The sequence below is a fragment of the Falco naumanni genome, chromosome 9, assembly GCF_017639655.2.
Source record: "Falco naumanni isolate bFalNau1 chromosome 9, bFalNau1.pat, whole genome shotgun sequence".
Lineage (NCBI taxonomy): Eukaryota > Metazoa > Chordata > Aves > Falconiformes > Falconidae > Falco > Falco naumanni.
The window spans coordinates 13,693,319-13,715,515 of record NC_054062.1 but is presented as its reverse complement, the minus strand read 5'-3'; the positions used below and the strand labels follow the sequence as shown (position 1 = coordinate 13,715,515).

The window sequence follows — 22,197 nt, the reverse complement described above, 5'->3', positions numbered from 1 at the left end:
GGGCAATGGCAAGGTTTGAGTCCTCTATGACAGTGAAAAAATGAAAAGAAACATAAAAAATATAGATTGCTCTCTGAAGGCTCAAGTGTTGTGTGTCCTAGCTGTCGATCTTTGTTATGGAAGTAGCAGCATACCTGAGGAGTCTCCTGACCCAGCATGCCTTAAACAGCTTTACTTGAAGGCGAACCTCCAAGTTTTGTTACTTGGTACAGGGCCACAGAGTTCAATGTTCTCTAAAGCCTTTTTGAAAGGAGGCTGCTGTATGTTTTCAGCATCTTTGGCCATGTTTCTACTGAAAGTAAATATGGTTCCCAGCACAGTGTTTGTTAATGAGGGATTAGTGGAGCCAAACTGAATTGTGAAATTTGTCAGTCCCTGCTAGTTCCCCTAGAAAATACTTCTAAACTAGTACTGTAGGCCTGCACATCATTGGTTGTGGGACCGATCATAGAAACCCTGAGAAAGCAACTTAGGTGGGACCCTTCTCAGTTTTCTGTGTTGGTTCATAAACTTAATGTAGCTTTAGTTCTTGTCTGCCATTAATGCTGTTTGGTTCAAAAGGAGCTGAACAGAACATTTAGAGATGCATTTGCCATTCTTTTGTCCTGTGTCTGTGGTCAGGAGAGTTTGGTGGAAGGACAGTGGCTGAAGACTTGCAGAGTTATGCAGTTACACAGAAGACAACTAAGAATTGTTTACTTTAGCAGTAGAAAGTCGTGCTGTTAAACATTGGATTCTGCGGTGGGAGTCAGGAGGAACCTAAATCTGAGTTGTCACAGATTCTGGGGGCGGATTATGTTCATAGTTGCCTAAGATGCATAATAATGTTTCACGAGATAAACTGAGTTGTTGCAGTACAGGCAGGTAGGTAAGTGAGAGATGACTGGACTGCATCGGTATCTCCAGGACTTGGATCGTGGACTGCGTTCTCTCTGCATGCTTTTGTGTCTTGAACGCTACTTGGTGTGCTGACCAGTTCCGTGCTGCATCTAGAATGAGCTCATGTTTTAGTATAATCACTTTAGTTACTAATCATTGGCCCCTGCCCTTTTCTCTTGAGGCTTACAGTATCTTATGGAAAAACAAACGAGTACAGGTAAGGTGGCTTGTAGAAAAATGAGATCTCATGGACCCTTTAAAAAGAATCTTGCAGTAGTACATTTTTCTTCAATTTCCTGGACCTTAGCTGGAGTTTTATTGTTAAAACCTCATCTATCAAAGGAAGCATTTAGAGTCTTGTAATTTTTTTTCTTCTACAATTTTGTCTACACCTGTCTTTATGCAAAGGTAACTCAGATAAATGTGACAGAATCTGTACTGAGTTCCAAGATGAACGAACAGTAGCTCTGAGCTCCCTCTCTGATTTCTAAAGAATGGTTTTTAAGTACTAACTTCAAGTGCTTTTGCTGCGGGAAGTACAAGCTTAATATAATCTGAAGGACATTGATGATTGGAAGGCTAATGCAACTATAATATCACTGAGCATTGGAGAGGGAAGGAGAGTTTTAGATTATGTTTAAAATTCAGGATATTTTAATGATCTATTAAATGCTATTTACCTGCAGCATTTAGTCAAGAAGGCAACCTTAGGTTTAAAGTTATCAGCCTGTTAACATGCAGCCAAACTTTCTAGCAAAATTGGGAAATGCCTTGGTATTGAAGATAAAAAGAAACATTAGAAATAGTTCCTTTAGTCAAAAGACAAACTGTGCAAGTTTTTTACATTTTTTTACTAACATAAAAAACAAGATGTCATGCAATTCTTACCTTTTAATTCAATACAAAATACAGAACGAAAAATGTTACTTTGCTGTCCTTTGATACATGTATTGTTTTAGAATTCCCAAACTCAGAGTTTGTTTGTTAAAGCAACATATAGACCCTTGATACCGGTGAAACATTTCTATTAAGCATTTCAGTTTGCTTCTGCAATATTTTTTTTAAGCTATGCAATTGTCATTGTAGTTTACTATCCCTTATTTATAGGACATAGCAAAATTTAAAAAGGGGAAGGAGAGAGGATGATTATGGGAGGTAGTCCTAGGTAATCCTAGTAGTAATTCTAATAGAAGGATACCTGTTTGTGTAGAATGTGAAATACTGGATGGTATGAGGTGGAAAAGACTTACTGGATAATCTCACCTGTCTGTTAAATTGTCAAAAAAACCCAAAACAAACCAACCAAACAAAAACCACCTTAGATTCTTTTTGGGATTCTTTATACTTCAATTAAATGTTTGAGATTCTTCAAAAATCAACTGAGCCTTTTTGCTTGCCTGACTAAATGGTATCCCATCCATCTGAAGCTGTTTTGACTCGGTCTCTGAAAGGTGGCAGAGGTTTGTCAAAATGATGACAGATGGGCATATGTCTTCCGAACCTCAAGAAGAGGAATCTTGGATTTAATACAAACACAGGACAATCACTGAAAAATCAATATTGTGTCTGAGAAAAAGTGCCTTTTCAAAAGGACTGGTGTTGAACTGAGATGGCATTTGGTGTTGTGTGAAAGGGGGAGATCAGAAGTAGTAAATTGACAGCTTGAACCTTCTGATAGGATGGTTCACAAGTTACCTGTTCCTCAGGAGCATGACTGAGGAGGGTCATGGCTAGCTCATAGCAGTATCTTGGCTCCATTTTGCTGATCCAATTCTGCACCCTGCCACCCCCCACCCCCTGCCTCAATTTTTGTTAGCAAGTAACTTTTTACCTGTCAAAATAGTGCAACAGGATATAGTAGCTAGAAGCAAATCTGTTACTTTGAATTTATGTGAAACAGACTTTCTTGGGTTTAGAACAAAGTGCTTTCAGGTATTCCTTCCTACATTAAATAGTTTGGTACAATGAACTGTAAGTCTTCAAGTTTTATAAGTTACTGAAAAGGGAGAGAAAAATAAATATGGCTATTTCTAGAATTGTTTGTAGGTAAAGTAAGACTACCTGGTCTAATTAGAAGCTTAAGCCTTTAATGAATAAAACTTATTGGTAATAATTAAGGCTCAGAGACATTTTTAAAATGGAAACAGAAACTAATGAAGCATTGGGAATTCGCAAGAATGGAAGATAATATGTTTTTTTATATAGCCCTGTGAAGCAGTGAATAGGAAAGATGAGAGAGCTGGCAATCTTTACATGAAAGGATTTGGTCCATAAGCATTTTAAAACATTTTGAAATCTAGAAAATTTTATTTTTAGCTGTGTGCTTGTCACATAATGTTTGTCAGAAGCTGTGATTTAGAAGGAGATTCTTGCTGCAAAATTTGGAAGAAATAAAAAGGAGCAAAGTAATTCTGTATCCGTTTAATTAACAAGCTCAAGGAAACTATAGCATAGCTAAAACTTGGGGATTAGTCATCAAGCAAATAGAATTTGTGGTGCAAAGAAAAGTTACACAAATGGTTTACTGCACTGGGACATAACATTTTCACAAGCTTTGTTTAAATGAGAAAAATTACAAGCCATGTACAGTGATTTAGAATTGTAGCTGGAAAAGGGAAAGAGATGGAAAAACAGTAGTGGAACCTAGAGGGTTTATTGGCGTTTAAGAAGAGTAGTAGCTGGAAGGAGGCAAATTGCAGAAAAAGGAAGAGACTAAAGAATATAGCTGTCTTGAAGACAATTTAAGTCTGATGCTAGGGATATAAAAAATAAGGAATATTACAGCCTGAAATACAACTTAACCATGACAAATTTACAAAGAAGAGTACCAAGTAGGGACTGGTACTGAGACTTGCTGAATGGTTTCCACTACATGGAGGGTAGCTGATCAGTGGTTACATTTTCACCCCAAATTGAAGAGGTCTGACAGCATCAGGAAAGCTGACTGCAGCTACCAAACCAAGCGTAAGGGCAGTCCTGCTCTTAGAGGAACTTCCTTTAGAAGGAAGCTGTTACCATTGTCCATGTGGCTAAGTGTTGTATTGTTTTTAGGAAGTTCTGGAGCATCTGTGTGTGTTTGCAGTAACAGCATACTGCAGCAAGTACCATGCAGGCTGTGGTTCTTGTTTGCCAATCAAAGATCTGTATGAGAACTAGAGGTAGGATCCTGGTCAAGAAGCATGTCAAGGGTTAGGTTAGTTTAAATCTGAAGAGGAGTAATAGCAGAAGGCAGGTGAAAGCAGAATATAGTTTGTTTCTAAACCACTAGGGTGATATTTACAACGTGTTGTGCACCAGGAGTGAGTGAAGTGTTAAGAGAAACACTTGTTAACGGTGAAAGATACCTGGAGGAAAGTGAGCATGGCATTGCTACAAAGATGAAGAGTAAACTGAGGCAAGAGATAGGTGACAGAGCTGCAGACTGCTGTGTGGGACAGGGTGCTCAGGCTTCATTCTCAGCCTTCATGTATAGATGGTTAAATTTTAATTGAATGTCAAACCTAACTAACACTTGCTTATATTCTTTAATTGATGTCCTCTACAAGTCTGGAAACACTGGCAAAACCAAAGAGATTTGAGATGTGCCTGTAGGTCTAAGAATTCTTTATCCTGATACAAAGCTGGGAGCTATTGATAGGGAAGAGGGAGCCTTGTGATAATTCAACTGATAAGTATGTATTATAGAAGAGTAACTCTAGTAATTTGTCCCTTGATTCAGGCATGGAGTATTGGCTAGCATGAGGGGAGTCAGGGGCTGGTTTGCATGATTTTGAGGTGCTGATTGTGTGATATATTCAAGTGCTGTTGCCTGACTTTGAGTGTTTGAGACAGCCTTTGTGGGTTGGCTTATGTAACAGATTGTGCTATATGGTTTTGCTATATTGATATTCTTAATGATTATTTGTTTTCAGTTGAAAATGAGAGCTGGAGGAATGAGCGAATCATCAAAATGGAAAAAGCAGAAGAGATCACCCAGACCACCTCGCCATGTTACTAAGGTCTCTGCTGGAACAGAACAACCAGCAGCCAATGCTAGTAACACCACAGGTAAGCTGAAATCTGTTTCCAGAGACTAGAAAGCATTTGTTCAAGAGCTTTTTTGGAATCTGTCCTAATTTTCTTTCTCTTAACATGTTTTGCATTAGATGTTGGGTTTTTTTAATATTACTTCTCAGTGACTATAGCAATAAAACATATCATAGGTTTTCAGGTCCAGGAGAAAGAATTTGAAGAAGATGGAATACATACTGATGGAGAAAAGCATGGTTCTGTGGCTAACTTGAGAGCATTTCTCTGCCTTCAGTGTGCCTTACAGGGGTGGTGTGTACTAAAAGGGAATGAGGACCTGGAGAGGTGGCTGGTTATGGGCAGCCATGTGGTACAGAGGAGTTGGAGGGTGCAGCAGGTACATGGAAGAGACTGAGAACAAGAGCCCTGGCAAGAGGAGAGTTAAGAGTAATGGAGCTGGGGAGAAGGTTTCCTGCAACAGGAGATTGCTGACTTAAGTGACGTATTCTTTCCTGTGTTCCTGAAGGGTGCACCAAAGGGTATGAGTGTGGTGGTAATGAGGGAGGAGCAAAGTGTGACTGGGGAAAATACACAGGTAAAACTGAGAGATGTGTGGAAACCTAAGCATCAAGGATGGATGGATGAATGAATGGATCTCTCGCTACAGATGTGAAGACTGAAAGTGCACTTACAGTCCATGAAGTTTGAATAAAAGGCCACACTCATTAAGGGACAGGGAAATATGGGGTACATACTTACAGCTTACAACTGTTATGGGAAGAGTAGAGGCCTTGATATGGTAAGAAGGCATGAAGAGTTATGTAGGGGAAGAAGTAGAGAGAACAGCAAAATTACCTGAAAGGGGGTTGTGCGCAGGAAATTAACGGGTATGCACACAACTCCTTTTCCACGTGCTTTGATTCAGCCTGCAGAAGTGATACAGTATGTGACTAGTGCTGCAAGCTCAAGAATATAACGTTGGGGAGTTTCCATATCCTGTTGTTATGTAGGTGTAGGAGGAGACTAAGTAGTTACAACTGGTTTTAACCTCTCCTCTGGTTAAATGAGTCCCTCCGGCTGCAAAGGACACTGTCTTGTGTGCTCTACGTTTTGGCGGCTGAGAAATAAGCATGAACAGCGAAAGGAAGCAGAGAGGAAAATAGAAACAATAGCTATGTAAAATACCTAGTTCTGACATTTGTTCTGTCACAGGAAACTATTCAGTGTAGCAGGAACGATCCCAAGTGTGTTTCTACACAATGGCATGAATGGTGAAAATAAATGCAATCAAATTGCATATAACTCAGAACATCTATCTAGATGAGAACTTATCTCTACATAAACCATTGTTAATGTTTAAGTTTTCAAATAGGTATTAAATTCCGTTAAAGAGCATTATAACTCCTGTAACATTTTAGAGAGAAAGTTGATTTGTGTTACAAAGCATGTCATTAACTCTGACCTTGTAGTGTGAGGTAATGTATTAATGGTGCTTTTTAGGCCAAAATCCTGGCTTATCAGGTGAAGAAGAAAACATTGCAAAATTGATCATGTATTCCATTACATTTCTTAAAAATCAGGTAATGTTCTGCTGCTTATTTCCAAAAATCAAACCAAAGCAATAAAACCACTGTACAAAACCATACGCATTTCACATGTAAATTCATAACATAACTCTGGTTTGTGCCTTTATTACCATGCCCTGCAGTATATCTTCTCTTTTTTAAAAATAATTGGTTTACATTTTTTAAGTTCACCTCAGAACCATGAGACCTGCATGTGGGTTTCGTCTAAAGGAAAACTTAGATTCTTGGAGCATTGTCTCATATTTAGAAATAGTAAAAATTCTTCACAGCTCTGTTTCAGACCCATTTGGATTCTATTACAATTCCATTTGTTTAGGGAGAATTAAAGAAATAGTTCTTGTCTTCCAAGCAAGTTAAAATTCTCACTTTGAAGGAATGATTAATTCTTGATTCAAGTCTTTAAAGTGATTGTGTCATTGTATCAGAGAGTGAAGTACACCTTTTGGACTACTTTCAGATTCCTTCTTCGTTATAGAAACCCTCTGCACCCTTTATCTAATTATGTGAATTACCTTGTTTGCCGAACCTGTTAGATTCCAACTATTGTTCTTTAATTTAGAGGACTGTTAGTATCTCACCCATTCATCTATTTAATCCATTAATACCTAGCAGAAGAGAGCTTAGTTTATGTACATTCTCTCCATTAATGCATAACTATCTGAGCATTTGTTGTGCGAAGCAGTGATCCAAGTAATTCTTTGTTGCTGTATTGAATGTATAAATTTGTGGTTGAGGAACAGAATAACACTGATCTTTTTGCTTCCATTTCTCATCAGCAAGTGGAGTTACTTTCATAGATGGTCCTTCTCCCAGCTCCTCTGGGAGCTCAGAAAATGTTTCATCAGCAGTCAGCCCAGCGACAGACAGTGGTTTGGAGTTGTCCTCACAGACTACCTCCAAGGAAGACCTGACAGACTTGGACCAAGTCACTTCTTTGGGAGTTAATGCAGGAATACCTTCAAATGAGGCCAAAGGCACTGAAAATCAAAATCAGCCCGAACTCCAGGTAGTTTATTCTTAGGGTCAGAATAAAACATTCTTTGCTGTAAGTGATTTGTAAATTCACAAGCATTCATTCTTTTTTTTCTCTTGAGACCGTCCATCTCCATTGGCTCAGAAATAACTGTGCAGCCCATCAAAGCACCTACATAGCTAGTTGTACTCCTGCCGATACCATTAACCTTAACTAAAGGAGAAACTGTTAGAGGGAAACACAGAGGAAATCTGCAGAACTCACTTTATTATCTTTAGGGAACAATTTTACTTGCAGCTGTTGGTGTTTGTGCATGTGCATTGCTGTTGCTGTGAAATATTGCCAAACCTGAACAAGGCCTTTGTCAGCAAGTTTTCCTCAGTGTTGTCTCCACTTCTTCTGCAACAGTAGTACTGTTGAGAGAGTGGATTAGAGCTGCAAAGAACCTTTCAGCAATACAGGTGTTTTGAATGATAAAAATGCTAAGAAGGCATGGATGGAAATAGTGCACTGAAATTATGTAGCATTTACAACAAAAAATATGAGCCAGATCCTAACCTCTGGGGCAGTAAGAACTGATTGGTTATAGGAGTATCTTCAAAGTCAAGTCCTGAGACTGGGCACCTAGAGTTATGTAAAACGCATAAAAACTAAATGGAAGTGAAAGGGCAGAGAGGGTGCAGATTGTCTAGACGTGCTCTTTTCTCTTAAATTTTGTTTTCCTGCTCCTCTTCCATTAGTGACCTGTATAGTTTTCATAGTTCTGGATGAACAGTGAACAATAAGCCTTTCTTTTTGCTTGTCTAGTGCTTGTTAACTCTTGTTTTGCTTCTTTCATTCCAAAATGACTGGTATCAATGAAGAATGAAAGTCTGAGGGAGGAGAAGATCCAGTCAGCTTCCGTGGAGTCTATCCCTGAGGTCTTAGAGGAGTGCACATCTGTAGCAGAACATTCTGATTCTGCCTCGGTTCATGACATGGACTATGTAAATCCCCGAGGAGTACGTTTTACTCAGTCTTCCCTAAAAGAAGGTGAGAGTTGGGCAGTGCTGTAACATTGTTAGGCACCTGCAAAAAACAAAAGCAAAGTTAAGAGTACTAATCTGTCTTTTTCCTTTAGGAGCAGCACTGGTCCCATATGGTCTACCATGTATTAGAGAACTGTTCCGCTTTCTTATCTCACTCACCAACCCTCATGACCGCCACAACTCTGAGGTGATGATCCACATGGGGCTGCAGCTGCTAACTGTTGCCCTAGAATCAGCACCCATTGCAAACTGCCAGTCCCTCTTGGGACTTGTGAAGGAGGAGTTGTGCCGGCACCTATTTCAAGTGAGTCTGGCTTATGCTAGCATGGCATATGGCACTGGGGAGTCAGATACTAATTTGCATCAGAGTCTATCAGAATTTAGTATTCTGAGCTTTGGCAGGTCTCACTCTTCAAATAAGCTCTCTGCTGCATTGCAATAAAAGTTCTGAATTGCACCAGTGAAACAGTGCTGTTGCAAAGCCAGAAGGGTTGTCATGTGCTGCTTTCTTCAGACCAGGTCCAAGAAGGATGAAGGTTATTTGAATGAACTGTTACTGTGGGGCAACACTGTGTTTTGATATAATTGGTTTTGACGTAATTATGGATGCAGGTTACCAGCTTAGTAGTAGGCAGAACATTTGGTGTACCAAGCTGTTAATTGCACAAGGACCATCTCAGAGGCAAGTCTTCTCCCAGGTTCTTTCAACCACTAAAAAGATCTGTGGACTTGGCAAAAGAACAAAGTTGTACTAAGAACAGTGTTACCACAAGCAGAAGAGAATTAAGTATATTCATCCTCACTAGCAAAAAGTGAAACCAGGAGGTTGAATAAGGGCTTGTTTTTTGAAACACTATTGCTATGGGAGGCAGTGTGTGGGTCTCAAGGCTGTTGCAGGTGATGCCTGCAGTGCCACAGTACTGCTGCTTATAGAACATCATGACTAGCCTTCATAATTTTTAATGTTGTTTTTTTGTTTTGTTTCTTACTCAGCTACTAAGTGTTGAACGGCTCAATCTGTATGCAGCTTCCCTCAGGGTGTGCTTTCTTCTCTTTGAGAGCATGAGAGAGCATCTGAAATTCCAACTGGAGGTGAGTTTTTTGACTCACTGGGTGCCTAGTAATAATTTGTTGGGCTTTGATTAAATGCATATAGCTAGGCGGTAAGATAAAGTCTAAGTATCAATTTACCTTTTTATAAATGACTCAATGGGTTTTGGGTAGGCTGTGTAGGACTTTTATTGTTGAATAATAAAACATCTTTGAGATGGGTGTACTGCACTGCCTACCTTCATGCTGTTGGGGTTTTTTTAGAACAGAGAATTCAGGTGCACTGAGTGGCAGAATTATTTGAAACCTTTCTGCAACCTCCTTCAGAATAAGCTATCCTTAAAGACCGAGTGTCATGTGGGAAGATGAAGCTTAAATCTATTTTTGTAGTCCTCAAAGCTATTCACTGTCCTGCTTTCTTTTTTTCTTTTCTTAAACTGAGCTGCCCTGTGTTTCTGCCAGATGTATGTCAAGAAGCTGATGGAAATAATCACTGTGGAAAACCCAAAGATGCCCTATGAAATGAAGGAGATGGCTTTGGAGGCCATTGTTCAGCTGTGGAGGATTCCCAGTTTCGTGACGGAGCTCTACATTAACTACGACTGTGACTACTACTGCGCCAACCTCTTTGAGGAGCTCACCAAGCTGCTCTCCAAGGTGCTGGCCGCGGGCCAGGGGCTGCCGGGGGTGGGAGGGGGCAGCGGGGTGCTGGAGGGGAACCCAGTAACTCGGAACAAGGGTCAGCGCTGGTGCAGAGTTTAAGAATTGGAGTAGTTGAAAGATTCGGGATGAGTAGTCTTGTAGAGATGAAGGCAACCATTTAACATTTGGAAGCAGAAGAGAATAGCCGTGATTCTTTAATAATGTCAGAGCAGCTAAGCTGTTAAGTATATGCTAGAAGGCCTTGTATGAAAAGCTTAGGGTGCTCTGTCGTATGCTTTAGGCTCCCCCAAGCTGGGGGAAGACTTCCTTCCCCCTTTATGGTCAGAGAGAGGCATGCAAGTTGACGATTCTTACATTTTATTTCCCAGAATGCCTTCCCAGTTTCTGGACAGCTGTATACTGTCCATCTGCTGTCTCTGGAAGCGTTGCTGACAGTGATAGATAGCACTGAGGCACATTGCCAGGCCAAAGTGCTGAGTAACATACATCAACAAGAGAAGGAGGTTGTCAAATCCAGCCCAGAAACCATGAACAGCACCAAAGAAACGAGCAATAGTAAGATCTCTTTCTTTGATATTTTGGTATTAAACTTTAGTCTTGTGCTAAACTTGCAGATCTCATTTTGGTAGATGACATAGTAAGCTCCTTAAGTATATGTTTTCAGTCTTCCTGTTGCATGCTTTATAACTACATGCTGATGTTAATAACCTTGTTATTTGTAAAATCTGCAGATACTAAAATGTGCCCCTCACGTGAAGCTTTATATAAAGACTGTGTCAAGACTGGCAGTCGCAACAGAAGGAGGGCATGCCATGTAGACAAAACACTGAGGAATCACAGTCACTGGGGGGAGCTCCTTTGAATAGGCATATGTTCAGTTTAGAGTGATCAGTTCATTATTTCTCTGTTGCTAGCTTTTTCCTTGCCTTATGCATTTGTTTATGCATGGAGTTTTTAACTTCTACAGATAATGAGAGAGTACTCAGTGAGGGAAGATCCTCCACTGCAGTCTCAGAGCCTGCTGGGGCATGTCCTCCCACCAGTGGGTGCCTTATGGCTGACCAGATGAAGGAGAGCTGCATGGAACTGGAAGGAGGAAGCGAGGCAGGTAATAGTCTCTGTGGTACCCTGGTACTCTGTGCGTATGCTGAGAATGGTCCTGACATTTGCTGACTGGTCCTGCTCTGCTATAGACCACTGTAGCTATTGTGTGTTCAAAATCAGAAGGAGGTATGTGGTGAATATTTATTATGTGTGTGCTATATATGCCTACTAACTATTAAATTTCTCCTGGGAGGGGTTTAGATCTGGTGGGTCACTTTGGGGCAGAAGTGTGAAGTTCATACAGGTGTTAGTATTTTTAAGGCAGTCAGGAGTTCTCCAGGGGATCAGTAATGCAAGTAGTCAGAACAGCCAGAAAATTAAATCTTGTGGATGTGTGAAACTGTCCATGACAAAAAGAGGATGGGAGGAGTGTAGTAATTGAATAATAGGAGTGTGACTGCCATTTGCAGGGCAGCATATTGCAACAAGACTCCATGACTGAAAGTTATGATGGGACACTAGTGGGCTGAGTGTTACTCTGGGGATAGTTTTAACTATAATGATGCTTTGTCCTTCTAGCTGAGAAGAGTATCCCCAGGAAGCCTACTCGATTTTCTTGTATCCTTCCAAGCCCTCAGGAACTTACGCAGATTAAGAACAAAAAGAAGGTATGATTTGGAATATACTACAAATGCATCTTTGAGTGTTCTCCTTGCTTCTGATCTCATGTGGACTTTGTGTAACTGGTCATACCTTAGAAATTTTGAGTTCTAGTCTCCCATGATAAGAATTAAATAGTCAGTCACTGAAAATCCTGCTACACTGCAGAGGCAGCAGTGATTATCTGTTCTGGTTTAGTTTTGCTAAAAGTTGCAAGAGGTGCTGGGGAAATTCTGTGGCACAATTTGTATGCTGGGTCCATCTGATTTCTGGGTTGGAAAGTTGCTGCATCTAGTTTGCATTATATGGAAATAGTCAGGTACTTTCATCAAAAAGGGTAGGTTCCCTACTGTTACCAAAGCTGTAAACAGGGAGCATACCAAGAGGCCCATAGTAGAAATGAACAGTCTAGGCTGCTATTCTGATTTGTTTATTCCTGTGTTTTCTTTATCATAAGGATGACTGGAAAGATTATCTTGATTGTGGCAAAGCCATTCTTTGTCTAAATGTCTGTTTCTTTAAAACTCATTAATCCAAGTCACAGTCTAAACTTCGTCAGCTTTCCATTCCCTGAGTGGTTCCAGTCTAGGTCTAATGTTGGCAGGAGGTGCTCCATGCTGATGGCTTTTGTATTTATCTGCTGTTCTGTGTCAAACATCAAGTGCTGGCCTGCTTGTTCACCTCCAGAGAGAGGATGAACATGATATCTACAGTCGCTATGGATTACATGGGACTGGTTTTTTTTTGGCTAGGGTTTGGGTTTGTTTTTTTCCCTATTCACTGATGTTCTTTGTACAGATTTTGTTCACTTTGCACAACATATACGTGAGGTAGATTAGGTTATTTAGGAAGTAAGAGATTACTAAATTTCAGTATGAAAATGACACATATTCTGGATGAAACATGAGTGGCCGTAATAGTTGTTGGGTAAGGAGCCAGATGATACAGTGGAAAAATAAAGTAATGGATTTGAACATTTCATTTATGTTAAAGAGAAGGTTTTGATTTGTACCTGACTAAAAGGCTTCTGACTTCTGTCTCCAGTGTAAGTGTTTTTATTTTACATTGTTATAAGGGAGCAGCGGTCATATTTGTGGTCATATTTGTTTAAACTTACTTAAACAAAAACACTGAAGAAAGTACAACAGATCTCTTTCTACTGCTGTGCTCATCTGTGCTTTGTGATCTGCTGTGGCAGTCTCTGGATCTGAATGTAATTTAAGGCATTGGTTTCCCTCTAGAAATTCTGCTACAGTACTTAAGAACTTGGTTCTTTACCTACAACACAGTGCTGCAGTGGGATAATGCTGAAGCCACAAGGATAGTGGGAGGAAGTGATTGTCAGCACAGTCTTCAAAGGAACCACTGAGTTTCGGCATTAGCTAATTTCTAATAAATGAATATTGATTTAGTTACTCTTTCATTTGTAATCCTTTGCTTTGTGTTAAATCTAGCTTTTGTGGCAACTTTGCTGATGGACTTTGTGAAAGTCCATTGTTGAGAAGGGAGCTTGCATGGAGTGCTTCCACTGTTCCAAGTGAAAACCTCTGATAATACTGCAGCTTTACTGTGCTGGAAAACAAGGATAGGAGTCAAGAGCATTGCCAGTGGCTGAGTTTCCTTAAAAACAGTTCCAGGTGGTCCTAGAAAAAGGGTAGTGCCTTACACTGCCGCAGAGGGCAGAAAGACATTCATAAATCTGTTAGTTTGCCCAGGGAAAATCCTTTCCTGACCCTAAATCTGCTAATGGTTTCTTCCTAAGCATGTAAACAGGGCACACCAAACACTCGGCTCTAGTAATGTTGATGCTGGCATGGCACCAGCATGTTGTGCTTCCTTTAACCTCTGAAGTACTAAACATTACAACAGGTGGAAGGAGGAAAAAAGCTAAATAAAAGCAGATAACAAATCACGCATCAAATGGAAAGTTTTCTTTGACATTTCCAAAGGTAGTGACCAGAAGCTCAGAAGCATAGCACTGACATGATTATAAATGCAGTGCAAACTGCCGGCAGTCTTCCAGGTGGTCTTAAGAAGTATAACCAGTCCATAGAATACCCTAGGGCTTAGGTTGCAGGATTTACAGCTGAACAGAAATGCTGCTAGCGTCATACAGTCCCTTCAGGCCTGTTATACCAGGGCAGCACATGGTTGTTGGGTTTTTTTATGCCCTCACTGGGTCCTTGTGCGCTCTGTGCTGTTTCAGGGTCTGTATTTTGCTGCAATTTGAGGATGTCACACAAGCAGGGAAGCAACGAACAGGGGGCTGGTGGCTTCTGAGGTACTAAGAAACCCAGGGGAGCTAGTAATCATGATGGTCACGAATTTAGTTCACTAGGTCATCGCTAGCAGTTTGATCGTGATAGGAGCTAACAGGGAACTGACATTTATTCTGGTGCCTTAGTAAAGTTCATACAGTTGTTTGTGCTTTTGGTTTTTCTGAACACCACCAAGAACGTTCAGTTAACCCTTTCTTAGTCAGGTGTGTTAATACACTGTGACTTTGGTACAGTCTAGTTTCCTAAAATAAGAATGAAGCAGGGCATAGTAGCTGACTTCCCTTAAAACCAAAAATGCATCTGCTCTTCCCAGCTGACAGGTAGTTTTGTCATGCCAGAATACCAGGTGTTCCTGGGACCATGTCTCACTAACAGAATGTTTTTTGGTTTTCTGGTTTAAGCTTTTGCAGTACTTCTTCCTTGCACCTGCTGAATAAGTGCTAAGGATTCTTACTGCATGTCTGCTGGCACTGAGGTAGCATAAAAACACCAGGAGCTAAAGGGTACAGAAGAGGGCATGGAGCAGTGTTGCTGTTGCAACTGGGTAGAGTTGATCTTGCCACATGTCTGGGGTTCATCAGAGACCCTCCTCTGCTCTGTTTACCCAAAATGCCCCACCTGCTCTAGTGTGTATCAGAGCTAGTATCTCGGTGAAATGTCAGAGCTTTTCCAAGATGGCAGCTCATGCTTGCTCTGTCCAGTATTATTTGGTAGTGAATCCTTGTGATGAATGCAGGTTTTCTGGCCTTGGTCAGCCTTTTTCCTGGATTACTCAGTACAATAAACTTGATCATGGAATAAACATTTCTACTTCGCTTTTGGTTCAAATACCAAGAACAATCTAGAGTAAGAAATGCACTTCAAGCTTGTAATTACCAGAATGTCTCCTTCAGCTCCTGATAACCGGCACAGAGCAGTTCAACCAAAAGCCAAAGAAAGGGATACAATTTCTGCAGGAGAAGAACCTTCTTGCCACCCCCATTGACAACAGTGAGGTGGCCAGGTGGCTGCGGGAAAATCCTCGCCTTGACAAAAAGATGATTGGGGAATTTGTAAGCGACCGTAAGAACATAGACTTGCTGGAAAGCTTTGTTGGGTGAGTATCTTTCTCTGTAAAGACTGGAGAGACGATTACATACATAATCACCTGTACGATTGTTTACTTTCTTTTGTTGTTTTTTTTTGCCTGTTCATGGTATTTTATTTTTTTTTCTCCTCACCCTCCACTCTTTACTGTCTGTCCTCTGTGAAATCTGGTGTTCTGATGCTGCAGCAAACAAAATTGTAGTCAGTGAGTTTATCCTACCTTTCCCATCCTGTTTCAGTTTCTCATTACGTTTCATTCTTCTCGCAGGACTTTCAGCTTCCAAGGCTTAAGGCTGGATGAAGCTTTGAGACTTTATCTAGAGGCCTTCAGATTACCGGGAGAGGCACCTGTAATCCAGAGACTGCTGGAAGCCTTCACAGAACATTGGAGGGTGTGTACTTGGTGGGCAGAAAGCTCAAAACTGCGTTCATTCTTGAGCATCTGCTTGCCGTGATGGACATGTCAGATCCGACTACCTGAATAAGCTTACTGTGCCCTGCAGGCAGCAGCTGTTGTTTTGTAGATGGCAGTGGCACATAGATTTTGAGGTGCTTTGTGGGAGCTGCAGCCAGAATCTTGGGTTTTTAGTTGTCCCAGAGGTACTTCAGTACCATGGGTAAGAAAATGGCTGTCTCGAGTCACTGATATCACCCTTCCTGTAGGACTAATTTGTGCATACATTTGCCTTTCAGAAATCAAATGGATCCCCATTTGCCAATAGTGATGCCTGCTTTGCCCTGGCCTATGCAGTTATTATGCTGAACACTGACCAGCACAACCATAATGTCCGCAAGCAGAATGTCCCTATGACTCTGGAGGTGGGTGTGATCTGTGCAGGCACCTGTCTTCTCTGGCTTTGCTAGCAGTGTAGTACCTGTCTTTATCTCAGTGGCATTCTCTGGGTTTTTTCCCTGGCATCCATTGCTCATGTAGACAATAAGCTGGTGTGCAGCACTGAAGTTGAGTACGGTTGGAGAGGGGAGCTGTGGGCAAGGGACAGTCTGAAGAAATACAGGCTTAGCAGAAAACTTGCTGAGCTCGTCAAGAGGCTTCTGTGTGTGTGAGCAAAATGTATCCTAAGACACAAGAATGAGAAGATTGTTGAACCGCTGTGGGTTTCTGGAGAGTCCAGGTCCTGTGACTGTCAGTGCGGTGGTACAGACCTGTCATTCTGGTGTCTCGCCTCAGCTAAGCCAGTATTGCATTTCCTTGTGAGCAGAGACAGGGGTTGCTGCACACTACTGCCACTAAGAAAAGTATTTAGTCTTTGAGGCTACGTGTTGAAGAACACAGGAAAATCTTCTTCTGGTCTCATGAACAACAAGTGGAGTACTGATCCTAGCCACACAGTTCAAGCTTGGAGATATTAGGAATTAATGTTGATGTAACCTTTTTCAGGAGTTTCGAAAGAACCTGAAAGGTGTGAATGGAGGCAAAGACTTTGAACAGGACATATTGGAAGACATGTACCATGCCATCAAGTAAGAATCTATCATCTTCTATGCAGAGGGAAAACTCGAGTTGTTTGGTGTGTGAGACCTTTGGAGAGTATGGAGAGACACTCACTGATCACATGCCTGTTTGCCTCAAACTAACTTCCAGCTCCATGTGGGGCTGTGGTAACAAGCCTGTCACAGTGATTGCACTGGTTTTGTAACTATGGATTCTTGCCATGGTATTTTAATGCGCAGAGCTTAAGCTAAAGTTAAAAAATGTCATGCCTTCTATCAACATGCAAAAGAACGGCTGAGCAAGATGAGCACACGTGAAATGCTATATCTAAGAAGGCTCAGTTATCCAGACCAGCCCTTTGGTTTTCTTTAGAATTTTTAATGTAGTACTAGAGGTAGTATCTCATCCCCAGGACAGCACTGGTGCCCTGACATAACATGTCCAGGTCTCAGTCTCGTATGTTCTGCTTTGAGCTCTTCATATGAGGCTGCTGTTTGCACCAATCTCTTTTGCCACTCCTGAAGCTCTTGGCGCACTGATCAGTATTTGAGGAGAATTCCTGGTGGCTGGGGCCCTTTCGTGCACACTAGCTCTGGGCTGAGAACTTTAATAATAGCTCAGAAATCTAGCCTGTCAGTAAATCCAGGCCCAGACAATTTGAAGCTGAGAGGATTACATCTCTGAGGAGACAGGATGCAACTCTCAATCTCAGCTGATTTCAGTCTGCAGTGGCAGGCAGCGGCTCGTGCTGGAAACAGGGCAGTGTGATTAGGCTGACCCTCCCTTTTGAGCCTGCTCTGGGAAGATTGGGATGCTGCCTGTACTGAATATCCAGAAATTCTTCCAAGAGGTAGCTCTAGCTTTCAAATAGAGCTCTAGTTTTGATTGGCCTCTCTCCCCTGAGAGTGTTCTTAATATTTTGAGTAGCACCCTGAGAATGTCTTCATATCTCTCAGTTATATAGTACCTCTGTCCATCTATTCCCCTTTATCCTCCCTTCACCAGATACTTCGCCTTTTTCAGTATGTTCTATGGCTAAAGCAATTGGTGTGTCATTTCAGTATCGCTCCATGTCAGATGGATTGCCCCAGTGTCATAGTTGAGATTGAAGGGCTCTTTGTTTTCCTTGTATTATTAGGGGGAAAAAAATCAGACTGTAATCTGTACAGAGTAGTACATGATTTCAGCGGGATCTCAGCATTTCACTTTTAAGCACAATTTCATTTCCTGAGACTTTTCAAGTAAACCCAATCATGTGCTTCTGTTAATATTAATCAAATATGTATTCTTATTAAAAATATGCTATTGACTGCAAACTTACTTTCCTATATAATCTCGGTCATTATTGCTCTTGTCAAAATATGCAGGCACCTGAAACTGAGAAGAGCTTATTTCTTATGCATAAATCAAGAGGGGTTTTTATAGTTGTTGTTAGTACATGAAAATTGCTGCTTTGGTGACTGAAGCACATTATTTTTTGATTGTTGCAGAAAGACCTACTTTTCAGATTGGCTGCAATCCACTATTCTTAGTAGATTTGAGACTCTTGTTCAATTAATTCGTCGTTTGCAGAGGATTATCACTTACATATGCAATGTTACCCAAGTCTAGGGATTATGTAATTAAGCTTGATATATTTATATATCCTGGGATTGCAAGTACTTCTTGGCATTTATCATAATTGTTTTATTATTGTATAGCTTTAACCCAGTTAGAATAAGGAGCTGGTACCCTCGTTATGAATCACCCATCATACATTTGGTTTCTTACTTTGTTTTTAATTTTGTACTACTTGTCTTTCTGATATTTGATGTTGGCATAATATGAATATTTGCATTATTTGTCTAGAAAGGTACTTATGCCTACTGTTGACTGCAGTGGTTATAGCAATGTTTTATTAATTTTTCTTCTATCTGGAAGTAGAGCTATGCAGAGCACTCAAAAGTGAGAGTTGGGGTGGGAAGTTGAAGCTATGCCAGTGTGCTGTCCAAAATTTCCCATCATGTAACTGCAGTATGTGTTGTGTTTTGCACTTGGTAGTGTTAGGTAGCTGCTTCTTCAGTACTGTCCTTAAGTGTTTTCTGCTGGGTGCTGCTGAGAGCCAGCAGACTTGATATCCAGGATATCTAAGAGGGTCAGGGGAACCAGGCAGGCCTAGGAAAATAGAATGTTTCAGGAGCTGGCAAAACACTCCAAAGTAGGTATCACTTAGTTTTGAGACCATGTAATTAAAGGCACTGTGTAAATGTTAAGTTTGGATCAGGATGAACAGTTCAACCTTTCTGCCTTCCTTCCTTGTAGAAATGATGAGATAGTGATGCCAGAAGAACAGACAGGCCTGGTAAAGGAAAACTATATCTGGAATGTCCTGCTACATCGTGGTGCCACTGATGAGGGAATATTTCTCCACGTGCCTCCTGGAAGCTATGATCATGATCTCTTCACGATGACGTGGGGGCCAACCATCGCAGCACTTTCTTATGTTTTTGACAAGAGCTTAGAAGAAACAATCATCCAGAAGGCTATCTCTGGTTTCAGGTAACTCTTGCCTTCATTAAGACCTGGAAAAGTTCAAGTGTGGCCATTGTCCTCCGTTTACCTGCTGGAGACATCACAGCAATTGAAGAGCATTTTATTGTGACCTGTGGTCCTTTAGTTTTGTTCTGTCATTTGTATTGATTCATCCCGTCTTGGCCTCTCTTGGTTGCCACTCGCTGTTTGGCTTGACTGCTCTGTTGTAATAAATCAAAGTGCCTGGGGTATGTATTTTTGAACTCCAACCTGGTTACATTTAAAAGACCTGCTGACGTAGCTGTGCTGCATGGTACTGAGGAGAAAAATGTCACTTTTAACTTGCACAGCAATGCTGGCATAATCCCTATATATGAATAAAACCTCTCATGTGTACGAGGCTATAACTGTGGCTGAATGGGATGGGGGATTTTTTTTTATTATTTTTTCTTTCCTAGATGACCAGTATTAAAAGAAATCAAACTGGAACAATCTTTGGTCCGGTCCTGCTTAGATCCAGTCCAAATGATGCCTTAAGCATAGTTTTAAAGCTCTGTTAATATACTGCTGTAGCCATGATCTGTTGGAAACTAGACCTTCAACTCTACTGCCAATCTCAGCAACTCTCTCTTCTGTCAAGACAAGAGATTAGGTGTATTGGCTTAGGTGTGAGTGGTCTGTCTGTTTAGACTTGCTTCTTGAAAGTGATCCTGTGGACAAATATCATGATGTATGAATGAGGATTGAGATTATTTGAGGGATAATAGTATTCAGCATTCATTATGAGTGGGTGAAGAGAAACGTCTAAAATGTGAACGGAGAGGCTCTCTGATTTGCTGTCTGGTAGACAGACTTGTCTGTCCTGACTAACTACATAATTCTCTGTTTTCTTCTTCCCCAGGAAATGTGCAATGATTTCTGCTCACTATGGCCTTAGTGATGTGTTTGACAATCTCATAATTTCTCTCTGCAAGTTTACAGCCCTCAGCAGCGAGGTAAGTTTGCAAGGACGGGAAAGAAGCATGGGTTTTAGTATATCAGAGCTATCTTCCTCTATTAAACAGTAATACTTGCTTATTTTAGTTATCACTATATCTGTAGGTTTCTATCAGCCTCTGCCTAGAGTTTTCTGGAAGAGGCAATGAAAAGGGTATAAGAAGTAGGATTTCCATAGGACAGGTTGAAATACACACGTTTCCTTCTCCTCACTCACAAGTGGCGGTACAGAGCAGAATGCCATGATGCAGAAGTGTTTATTCCACCTACTTGATCTGAGGAGACTTGGATCTCCCTGCAATCAAGACAGTGATCATCCATGATCCTGAGCAAGGTTATGCATTTCAGCTATTGAATATTTAGTTATAGGGCTTATGTGGTGCCAAGAGGGACTGTTTTGTGAGCTGTTCTTCAAAGTGTGGGGGCTGTGCACCCACCCAGTGTAAAGGGTTTAGAAAAACAAATGATTTGAATTGTTGGACGATACGTGGAGTCTTGGTAATAAAATTGGCTGTTAGCCCCAGTTTTGGCAAGCCCTGAAGACCATTTCCATGGGTTGTACCGCGGGAATAAGTTCAAGGTACAGTGGTTAGTGTAAGGTTTGGGGTTTTTTGCCTAGATCTGTTTGTGTGCTACAGTATCAGCCTGTTTTTCCCCAAGGCGTTTGGTAGTGTGTGGCAGACCATGCTTTGTGCTAAGGAGAAAATGACAGCAATTCCTTTAAAAGGTCAGAACTTGCAAAGAATCTCACAGCATTGCTCTGAGAACCAGTGCAAGATTCACAGTGAGCAGAACAGAATTGCCACACATACAAATAAAAGGGAAACAAGATCATTCAAGACTGAAAGCATGGGAGTAAAAAGGCCAAGACAGGTGATACTTTTAAATCCCTTGAAGGGATAGCAAAAAGGCAACAGCCCTGCAAATTAATCCAGCTAATGGAATTGGACTGCAGGGAAATGGGATTGTTTGGACTGAATGCTTTGGATCACTTGCATTCTAGCATTGGTAGCAGTAAAAATGTACCAGGGTGACTATTAAAAGACGAAGAAATCCCAAGCAGTGAGGTTGCCTTAGATTCCCTCTTCCTCCACAGCTCACAACAGTGAAGATGAAATACTTGATTGTCTCCAGGCATACCAGACCTTGAGACTACCAGTAGATAACACACACAGAGGAATGTCTGCCATGAAACAACTGTTGGACACAGATTTACACAGTTAGAAACAACTAGACTAAGCCCTCAGAGGCACCAGCTATTGCCAGCTGCATCCCATCTAGTTGTGACACTTGAGACTGGAATCTGGAGCACTCCGAGGTTTGTGTAAATTAAGCAAGCATGTCTTTTGGTGATGATGTAGAGAATCAGGGACTTCTGGATTTGAAGAAGGCCCTAAATTCTTATCTTTGGCCAGATTCCAAGTGCACCAATTACTTTCTGTTGTCCTGAATTCCTGTAAGGCTTGGAGACAGTAGTGGGATATGGCAACTGAACAAATATTTGAAAGACAGTCTGGTGAAAGGGGAGAAGGAGGGGCTGTCTTCAGGACCTGAGGAGACAAAACAAAGAGCAACTGTTAGAAAGCAAGGGAAGAACATCAAAGTATCACTTAGCTGCTAGTCACTTCCCAGGCCAAATCATCCTGGTGATCATCCTGTCCGAGCACTGCAATTGCTATGCCTGGCCACTTTGGCTGGAAGAACAGGAATGGAAAGAAACAGGGGCTGGGGAGGGAGGGGGGATTAAGTGTGTTAGGAAGAAAAAGTGCCCCACTTCTTGATCCACAGTTAAAACTCATACTGACTCAGTGTATAAGTAGTAGTAGTAGTAGTTTTGGCGGCAGCATATACTTGATTGGTTTCAATGACTTGGCACGCTTTTTGTGTTTTGAAAAGCTGTGAGTGCGTTTAACAGATTATGGGGAATTGTGATCCAGTAATTGGCAGAGACAGCATGTCAGGGTTCATCACTCTTACTTTG

General features: G+C 41.2%; 1 protein-coding gene across 4 annotated transcripts in view; it reads left to right on the top strand.

The window, feature by feature from the left end:
* The window catches only part of GBF1 (golgi brefeldin A resistant guanine nucleotide exchange factor 1), a 109,868-nt gene that overhangs the window by 74,683 nt on the left and 12,988 nt on the right, over positions 1 to 22,197 (top strand). For all 4 annotated transcript variants that reach the window (XM_040606266.1, XM_040606264.1, XM_040606265.1 and 1 more), the window contains exons 9-23: positions 4,791 to 4,926; positions 7,250 to 7,479; positions 8,310 to 8,478; positions 8,567 to 8,778; positions 9,468 to 9,566; positions 9,987 to 10,181; positions 10,556 to 10,742; positions 11,155 to 11,295; positions 11,811 to 11,899; positions 15,064 to 15,266; positions 15,525 to 15,648; positions 15,950 to 16,075; positions 16,656 to 16,738; positions 19,011 to 19,247; positions 20,122 to 20,215. In XM_040606266.1, coding sequence (XP_040462200.1) covers positions 4,791 to 4,926; positions 7,250 to 7,479; positions 8,310 to 8,478; positions 8,567 to 8,778; positions 9,468 to 9,566; positions 9,987 to 10,181; positions 10,556 to 10,742; positions 11,155 to 11,295; positions 11,811 to 11,899; positions 15,064 to 15,266; positions 15,525 to 15,648; positions 15,950 to 16,075; positions 16,656 to 16,738; positions 19,011 to 19,247; positions 20,122 to 20,215 — 2,325 coding nt within the window. The remainder of the gene's footprint in view (positions 1 to 4,790; positions 4,927 to 7,249; positions 7,480 to 8,309; positions 8,479 to 8,566; positions 8,779 to 9,467; positions 9,567 to 9,986; positions 10,182 to 10,555; positions 10,743 to 11,154; positions 11,296 to 11,810; positions 11,900 to 15,063; positions 15,267 to 15,524; positions 15,649 to 15,949; positions 16,076 to 16,655; positions 16,739 to 19,010; positions 19,248 to 20,121; positions 20,216 to 22,197) is intronic.